Source organism: Condylura cristata, unplaced genomic scaffold (genome assembly GCF_000260355.1).
Source record: "Condylura cristata isolate star-nosed mole 26May11 unplaced genomic scaffold, ConCri1.0 scaffold00021, whole genome shotgun sequence".
NCBI lineage: Eukaryota > Metazoa > Chordata > Mammalia > Eulipotyphla > Talpidae > Condylura > Condylura cristata.
In genome coordinates this window covers 10318370-10327935 of record NW_004567122.1, presented here as the reverse complement: position 1 = coordinate 10327935, position 9566 = coordinate 10318370, and the positions used below count along the sequence as shown (strand labels likewise).

Below are 9566 nucleotides of genomic sequence, written 5' to 3'. Positions count from 1 at the left end.
TCTATAACGAGCCTTGGAAAAGAACCAATGGGTGCAGCAAACTGCACTGTTCTAAGCTATTGCCCCCAGCCACCCTGGTCTGTAGCCCTCCTGAACAGTCGGTGCCCAGCCACATGGAGCCAGAGAACCCAATTGGTTATACAAAAAAAAAAAAAAAAAAAAAAAAAAAAAAAAAATTTAGAATCCAAAGTTTGAGATATTTAGCATTTTTTAGCACTTGAGTATTTTAAAATAAATATCTCTCAATTAGTTGAGTACAATACATTGTAAATACATTTGGAAATTGTAAATAGCTTTTTAAAAAGATTTATGGATAAGAGAACTGGGGAACAGGTGCAGGGGGTGAGAGGATTCACCAGAGACAGTGGGGAGCGGAACAGGCTGTCCAGCGAAGTACACTGCTGAGGGGAGCAGCGGGCGGGTCAGGAGAGGTCTGATGCACCATGTGGGTCACCTCTGGGGCTGGGATTGAACTCGTGCTGCATTGACTGCAGAGAGCTTCACGGTGCTGTGCTTTAACCCGTTGCGCCACTGGGGAGGACCCTGTTATTTGTACCGGGAAACAAAAATTTTGACTACTGTGAATTTGCTTTTTTGGGGTGGATCAGAACCCACGTTAACAGTAAATAAGTGCTCTTACAGGTGCGCTTAAGGCATCCTGCCTCTTTTTGTGTCTTATTACTACAGAATTTGCATCGTAAGTGCATAAATCTATTCTAAGTGTCTTTAAATACACTTTGAATTTCATGCCATCACCCCTCCAATGTGGGGGTTCAGCCCAAGCCTCTGTGAGGGTGTGGTGACTGAAGAGTTGTCTCGACCACATTCCAGGATGGATATTTACCTCTGTACCGTGGGGACCTGCCCCCTGCCTGAGTCCTGTGACAATCCCTCACTGCATCTGAGGAGTCCCAGAACCCTCTCCGGCTTCCAGATACCCCCGAGTTTCTTGACCTTTCCAACGTGAGCTCTGCCAGGCCTCCCGTCCCATGTAGTCTGGTGCCTGCTCACCTCTCCCAGCCTCAGATTCACTGCCTCACTGTCTCCCAGGGCCACTTGGATAATAGGTCACTGCCTTGGGCAGCCCACTTCTCTGCTTCCAGCTTGGTGGTATTTTCCCCTGGCAGTGGCCCAGTTACTCTGCCGAACAGCAGGGCATCCTGTCTGGGCTTCGTATCATGAGTTCTGCCTTTCCTGAGGTTGGGGTGAAGACGTGACTTCCCCGAACAGCTATGGGGCTACAGACAGGGCCTCAGCATTGCTAACTCAGGCTTCATATGGTGCTTCCTCCCCTTCTAGAACATAGGATGCTCTTTCTGATAAGCACTGATCTGCTCTTCTTCAGGTCATGTACACAGTGTCTCGGAGGGGGTGTCTCAGAGGAAAAGGACTCAATATTCAACTGTAATATTTATATTCACCAGTAGTTTCCTAAAGTTGCCCCTCCCCCAATCTCATAGTTTTTTTTTTTTTTCACTTTTAATCATTTCCTGTAGTCATGCAAGATTTTTACTGTGGGCTACTGTGTGTCCGAATTCCGTATTTTCTTGCCTTCTACAGTAGCATCATGTCAGTCCCATGGACTTATATTCAAGCTGGGAATACTGTTGCCTAGAGTAAAGGGAATATTGTTATCTGTAGGTTATATATTTTCAAGTCTAAATTTGTGCCTAAGAAAAAGTTTATACACACTCGATGCAGTGTATTGAGTATAAATTAATTTTCCCCTGAGTATAAATTAAATACGCACTCAGTAGGTGAGCTGTATTCCATATTTAAACAGTGCTATCCACTTTCCTCTTGGTTTTTATTAGGTTACTAGTATCCACTGCATTTTCAATTTATGTAGGAGAGCGGAACTAGCTGGGGCTATATCACCACATATAGCTGAATTACTTTGTGATTTTTATTTAGCGTTTGCCCACATGTTTATACTTTGACTTAAGCTCCTTGTAATGTATTAACTGTCTGGTGAACCTTTTGCAGATTCATGAGATATTTGATTGTCAAGAATGTATGAAGAAATTTATTTCAGCTAATCAGCTAAAACGTCATATGATCACCCACTCAGGTAAAACTAGTCTTTCTTTTATTTATATCACATTCCACAATTATATCATGGTCCTCGACTCCCTGTGTGGTATTGATAAGTTACTGAACTTCTCCAGACTTCAGTGTACTTGCAAAGCCAAGGTGGTTGGATGAAAGGAAACGGAGCATGTCCAGTCACTGTTTGTTCTGTTAGCTGCTACTTTTTGAGGCCCAGAATCCATAGGCTCACCTGTGAAAAGGGATCCTGGTTCCTCCCTTTCAAAATTGCTGTAAACGTTAATTGAGGCCGTGCACGTGTTATGTTAGCTAGCTAAGGTTTAGGAGGGCCGGAAAGTTCTATTTGCTGCATTGCCAGAGGCTTATACATAATCAATATGGCACTACTAACTTTTAGTGGAAAATTTATAAAGCTGTTTTGAAGTGCAAGTGTTAAACCACTGTTTTTTTTTTTTTTATTTTAAGCAAGTTTGAATAGTAGTCTTGTTAAACAGAAATAAAAAGAAAATGCCCTCTGAAAATAATGTTTGCTTTGTGAAGTGTCTTTATGGAGCCTAGTGTGTCAAGAAGTGGAGGCTATTGAATTCAGACTGTTTCTGATTTTCCATTGTTTTGGGGGACAAGGTGAAAACAGATATCAACCTGGTGTCCTTTTAGATATGCTTGGTTTGAAATATACAGTATTTTTTATTTACTTGTCAGCATTATGTGAACATTGTATAAATAGACTTTTATGTCACAGTCTAAAAGTGGACCCTGTGCTGAGCACTGGAAGCTCTGCCTTCTGGGTGTGGGGTCAGGGGTCCGGGGTCTGGCTGTGGTCTACCTCCTTGACTGTTCTGCCCCGGTTAGAAAAATTCACACTGATGAGCACAGTTTTTCATTAGAAGTCAGATTTCTTCTTGAGCCTAAGCTTCATCTTTTTACTACTTACTGGATATTAGTTTACAAAATAGGTCCAGAAAAGCCTGCAGGGATAGACTCATCACTGAACAGAGGACCTGGGGAGTAGGTAGCTCTCAGCTGTTTTGATCATGTCTGTGTTGACTTACCTGTAACAGATAATGTTAGGGCCAGATGTTTCCTTTTTTTTTTTTTTTTTTTTTTTAAGACGGCATACGAGATGTCGAGCAGTGACTGGAGTTCAGACTGTGCTCTTCCCATCTGAATATCATTCAGTTTCTAACATTGTGTCATGCTATTTTTATTTTCTTTTTTTTTTTTTTTTTTTTTGCATAACCTTTAGTAGCTCTGAGATTGTCTCCACTTTATTTTTCATAGAGAAACGACCTTATAATTGTGAGATTTGCAATAAATCTTTCAAGAGGCTCGATCAAGTTGGGGCCCATAAAGTCATCCACAGTGAAGATAAACCTTATAAGTGCAAGCTTTGTGGGAAGGGCTTTGCCCACAGAAATGTTTACAAGAATCACAAGAAGGTAAGCGCTTATTACTGGAGTGTGTTCTTGGCTGATTTGCTGATATGATTGCCAGTTGTTTGTCTCTAGAGAAGGTTTTGTGTATCTGTCTGGGCTGTGCTGCACGGAATGAGCATTACAGAGAATCTTGCTCCCATGCCTGCTCACTCTCTCAGATTCTCGGCTCTGCCTTGTTTCTGTTTTCATTCTCTGTGGAAAGTGTTCTCCCCAGCAGAGCGTCACCTGATCTTTCCCAGTGTTCTCATTTTCTCACCTGGTCCATTATACTCCTGCTATGAGGAAAACCATCCGGTATTTTACCTTTTCTAGCTCATTTTACTAAGCATGATCTTTTTCAGTTGAGCTGTCTATTTCTTAACAACAAAAGTGTATCATTACCTCTTTTTTTTTAGTCTTGACCTTTGTGTTTTAAATTGACCCTTGGCCCTTTTTAAAAATTAAATGGCAAATCGTGAAGGTTCTCCCTTTTCTGTGGTCTAATCACCTTCCCCTTCGCCGTTCCAAATTCTGTCCTACCACCTGTCATCCTCAGGCTTGGGATTGTAAGATTTCTGGAGCCGATGTAAGTTACGGTATCTGTACTCGACCTGGTCAGAGCTGGTCAGAGTTGTCCACTCCATGGCCTCAGCCGACTGTCCAGCCTTTGTCTCTTCGTTTCTTGGGACTTGGCCTGCCTTTCTGCGGGGCCTGTAATGTTTTTCCTTCTCATGGAATTTCTGCAGGTTACAGACTTAGTTTTCTCTGCTGATTTTTGTTTGCATTTCCTGCCCTTTACTCAAGATCTTCTTGTAGAATGTGTTCGGTTTTGATTTTTCTGTGGCTAATGTTTGAATGGAACTCAGAAAAAACATCCACAGGTATTCCACAGCTTAGCAATGTATGTAAAATGTATTTGTGATGGATTCAATATTTGCCTCCTGATTTTGTTTGACCTATGTTAACATGTTTTTACCAAACGTATAGAATTTATTGGGGCCTTCGGACACTATTTCATGTGTTCTAAAATCACTTGAACAGTCATGATATCAACTACAGCTTCAGTCTAAAAAGAAATAAAAGGCACATTTCTCAAAGAGTAGACAGGCATGACCAATAGTGTTCCAAACCATCGCTACTCAATTTCTTGCACACTGCTCCAGGTTTAACTCCAGCACGACATGTTTCAGGGAAGGGAGGCATTCATTACTGCTGCTTAGGAATGACAGGACTGTAAAACATTATCTGGCTCGTTTCCTGCTCAGTCCCTGGAACCTCTTGTTCCTTTCCTTGGTGAAACCCATCTATCCACATGTATGAGTTCATCACAGTTTGCTCTGTTATATGCCCCGTGGGAGCATGGCACAGGGTCTTTGTACCATCTCTCGCACTTTCAGCCATCAGTCATAGGAAAGTCACGGTGACATCTTGGAAGGCCAGAAGCACGTGCCTGTGATCTCCAGATGAAGAGCACACTCAGGCCCTCTGCCGTGACACTCATGCTCCTTCCCATGTGCGAGGATCGTAGCGTGTGCTTGAAATGGCTCCTGTGTCCTCCGGAGTCTCTGTGAAAAAACAAAATCGAGACTTTCCTTCTGCCATTTTTGATTAGCGGCTACTTATAGGACTGGACAACAAGTCTGTGCAAGGAGAACAGGGAAAAATCCCACCAAGTCAGACTGATTTTCATCAAGTAATATGAGCCCAAGTTTTAATTTTAAATATTTTTTGGTGTTTTGATTACGTGGCCCATTCTTTTTAGTATACGTCTTTTTTAGGTCAGTAGATTTTTACATTTCTACTTACTTATAGAGGAACCCTGTCTTGAAAGATACGTGGCTGTAACTCTAGATGAAATTTGGAAGGGGTGATTTCAATTTCTGAAGCTTCATTATTTGGTGCATTATCTTGTTTAAAATAAGTCTTTCTGGCCCCTGTGACAACCATACCTGATTTCATAGCTGCATTTTAGGATCTGGCTAAAATAAAGTATAACTGGATTCAACTGTATGTTGAGTCTTTAAATCACAGTTGGAAAGATGTGAGGCCCTCAGGGGACTGAAGCCAGGCATTTCGTCTTCATCCTCCATACCAGTTCCCTGTGAATTAAACGCCAGGCAGTGTTTGGGTGCTGTGCCTGTATCCCCCGCTTTTCTCTGGGAGGGCAGTTTGGTAGACCCAACCGTCCTGGGCCCTGGGGCTTGATGATGCAACAGAGGAGTGTTCTCTGATGACGTTATAAACCAACTCCTGGGGGCAGGTAGAGATGCCTTGATTCAAATAATGGATCTCTTTCCTTTTCCTGTACGTAAGCTCCCAAGGTGAGCTGTAGGGATCTTGGGGGAGAGGGGGTCGGGGTGCTGGTCATCCATTCTCCTGGAACAATCCCACTGGCCTTCTGTGATACCAGCTCATCCAAGGCTTCCAGGCTCTGGGCCCTGCCTGCCTGTGGATCTAGAAGTCCCTTTAATAAGTCATGAATCAGCTCTAAAAATGAAAATGGGACATGGGAAAGAATAGGGGTCATTCAAAAGAATTAAAAACTTGTGTGTCGGCTTTTGATGTAAAAACTTTTTTTTTTTTTTGGTGATGAGTAAACAGTTTGAAAGACATGGCAGGTCAGACTTTGCCCAGGTGAAATTTTATTAGGTGTTAAAGAAAAAGACAAGTTTTCTTCTTAGTAGATGATCGACTAGCTTCTAAAACCATGATCTATGGAATACATTTTACATAGTGGGGAAAACAGTCCTTGAAATCTTTCCAGAAGGGGCCATGTTGGAGACTAGAGACAGTCCCTCGACGTTTCCCTCACAGCCTCTCTTCCCCTCAACTCTGCATCCGATTTCTCTCACTGTAGGTGCACTGTAGGTGAAGTTATCTTAAGGGGCTGTGTTGTACAGAATTGCTGTCTTTGTATTCTAGGAGCATATTTTTATTTATTTATTTATTTATTTATTTATTTATTTTTTATTACAAAAGTTTATTTTTACATCATTTTGTACATTTTTTTTTCCCATCTCAATTGTAATCCCCACGGGTTTCCCATCACCAAGTCACCCGTGTGCCATCACCATAATCCCGTACACTTCCCTCCCCAACCCCCGGTTTTTGATCCCATTCCCCACTCCACCCCCACAAAATGTCTCTGGTATATGGTTGTTCATTATTCTTGTTATTTTCTCGCCTGGTCCATTATACTCCTGCTATGAGTGAAACCATCCGGTATTTTCTTATCTCACTAAGCATGATCTTTTCCAGCTCCATCCAAGTTGCTGCAAAAGACATGTGTTTCTCTTTTTTGGTTGCTGAGTAATATTCCTTTGTATATATGTACCACATCTTTTTTATCCAGTCATCTACTTTTGGGCATTTGGGCTGCTTCCATGTTTTTCCAATTGTAAATAAAGCAGCAATAAACATGGGGGTACAGGTATCTTTTTCAATCAGTGTTTTTGTGTCTTTTGGGTAGATACTTAGGAGTGGGATTGCTGGGTCGTAGGGAAGCTCCATGTTTAGCAGTTTGAGGAATCTCCAAACAGTTTTCCATAGTGGTTGTACTAGTTTGCATTCCCACCAGCAGTGCAGGAGAGTTCTCTCGGAGCACATTTGCAGTGATGAAGATTCTCTACCAAGAGGGTGTCTGGGGAAGCAGAAATGCAGATGTTTATCTGAGGCTCATTTAGCTCATGGAAGATCATTTACGCTAAGTGATTTTTCGTAGAAGCGGATGATGAGATAGTCTGTATAGCCTCTGACTATAGTACTTTGGTTCCCATCCTAGACTTGAACCTTTGAAGACAGACACTGTGCTGCTGATTTAACTCCTGATCCACTATTAGGAAATAGATCAGTTTTTTTTTTTTTTTTAACATTCACCACCAGGGAGGACCTGAAACAGTAGCTTTTATGAACTTTCATTGAGAATCTTTCCTCTGGTGATGTGCTCACTTAGTTGGGGACTTGCATGTATGTGAAAACACGCACATTTTCCTTATCAACCTTTCCTGACCAAATATTCCAAATAATATTAACTTTTGGTGATTTGTTCATTCTAGAGATTTCTCCTGTAAGTAAGCAGTGTTGTACTCAAGAACTACCATGAATGTCTAGAGACTATAGTGGAAATGAACAGGAGTTACTCCCCTGTTGTGCCTTTGTTTGTACTTGAGGAAACTGCTCTCATTTCTCTTGGGATGGCAAGTAAATTTTAAATGCAGGATAGCAGCTTACTTAGCTGTCTCGCCTAGCAAACAAGTTACCTACTAGATGAACTGGTGCAGGTCTAGTAGAGCTGCTGAGTTGTCCTATGGGTTAGGTGAAGGAGGGTGCCCAGCTTCTACATGCACCCTCTGCCTTAGAGTAACCAGAGTGCCTCGAACACTCTGGCCGTTTATGTGTGTTGTCAGCCAGCATGTGAAGGAACATACTAGTGGCTTGCACCTGTTCAGAGAGAACTTCACTGCAGGTGCTAGAATATACCTGTTGTGTGCTCAGATCAGCTGCCTGAAAGCTGTTTGTGGGAGGCATCCTTGCTCCGAAAGACAAGCTAGTGTCTCGTCTCTTAGCAGTGTGGTGGACCAGGAAGCTTCCTGGGTGGGGCTTTAAGTGGCTGTGATTATTCCTTTCCTTCTTGCCCTGATGAAGGGGTCTTTGAGACCGTGGGGACTTCAGTCAGGTATTGCTGACTGAAGGCGGGCTTGGCTGTGTGGGGGTGTATATCCTACGAATGTCACCTAAATATAACCGTAACTGCCAGGGAGAGTGAGCTCCTTTTCCCCGTCTGCACCTAAAGAAGCTGATTTATCGCTCCAGTTTCCATTGTTTTTATGAGGAAGAGTCTTTTTAAGGTACTCCATTACGAAGCTGAGAGTAAAAATTTAGTCCAAAGACCTGTAATTAAGCAGGTGACACATTTTATGCAGCGTTAGGTATATTATGTGACCCAATGGGGCAGTAATGTACTCGTGCAGACTGGAGACTTCAGTAAAACTTTTTTTTTTTTTTTTAAAAAAAAAAAAAAGAATAACATGTCTATCTCTTGATCTCTTGCAGTGCAGCAATAGATATTCCAGATAAGCCTGGCTTCATTTTTAAGTTTGCATAACCCTGTTAAAAGTTTCATTCTGTCCCCATGAAGTTAGTGTTTCATCGTTGTGGCCAGAAATGAGCTAATTGGTCACTACTGAGTGAGAATTAAGCTTAAAATAGTGTTCTGAAGCATTTCTGAGACATCAGGTGGAAGCAGCATCACAAATATTTTACATCTGCAACAGTAATCAGATTGGTGCATTAAAAAAAATCAGGGCATATAAAATTACATTTCACAGCCCTATTTCACAGACCATACAATTTTTTTCTTTTTGGTCTGCAGATGTTGGCTCACTGGTGATTTGACTTTGGGGAGTTTCTGTACCTCAGGCTTATGTGACTCAGCAGTCTGTAAAAGTCACCCTCTCTCGAGATGAAAAATGGAAGGCTGAGACACCTCAGGAAAGCTTTGTTTTCTGGGCCCTGTGAAAGGGGACAGGCGTCCTCTCCACCATGTGTGCGATGATTTTTGCTGCATTTATTTCAAGGAGGTGGTTGCTTCAAGGACCTCAGTTCAGCTGAATGCGGGGGTCTCTGCAGAGACTCACAAGTCATGCTGTCTAAACGGGGTCAGTGGTGTTAGAATGTTAGTGACAAGGATTCTTTCCTGCTCTGGTGATACAACTTTGGCTTAGCTACCTGAGGTAAGAGGTGTGATGCCGTCCAACTCTATTCATAATCAGGCTCCTACATCTCTCCCACCAGTTGTTTGCCTCTGGATTTGGAACAAGAGAAGGAGTGGGTTTGTAAGGAATATCATAGCTTTGGAAGACTCCAGCAACTCTGTATTCAAATATGGACACACTAAAAGCATAATGTCTTTTTTTAATCATCGTTCCATACTCTGTGTAGAAAATTAAAAGTTCAGGGCCTTCCTTGGTGGTGCAATGGGTTAGGACGTAGCACTGCAGGCTGGCCACAGCTGCTTCAGTGTGAGTTCTATCCCCGGCCCTGGAGCTGACCCACAGGGTGCAGCAGACCTCTCCTGACCCGCCCGCTGCTCCCCTCAGCAGT

The 9566-nt window shown here is 42.5% G+C and overlaps 1 protein-coding gene across 1 annotated transcript in view; it reads left to right on the top strand.

The window, feature by feature from the left end:
• PRDM5 (PR domain containing 5) overlaps positions 1-9566 on the top strand; it is a 136339-nt gene that overhangs the window by 52870 nt on the left and 73903 nt on the right. The window contains exons 8-9 of the mRNA XM_004686487.1: positions 1987-2071; positions 3331-3488. Of these exons, the coding sequence (XP_004686544.1) occupies positions 1987-2071; positions 3331-3488 (243 nt within the window). The remainder of the gene's footprint in view (positions 1-1986; positions 2072-3330; positions 3489-9566) is intronic.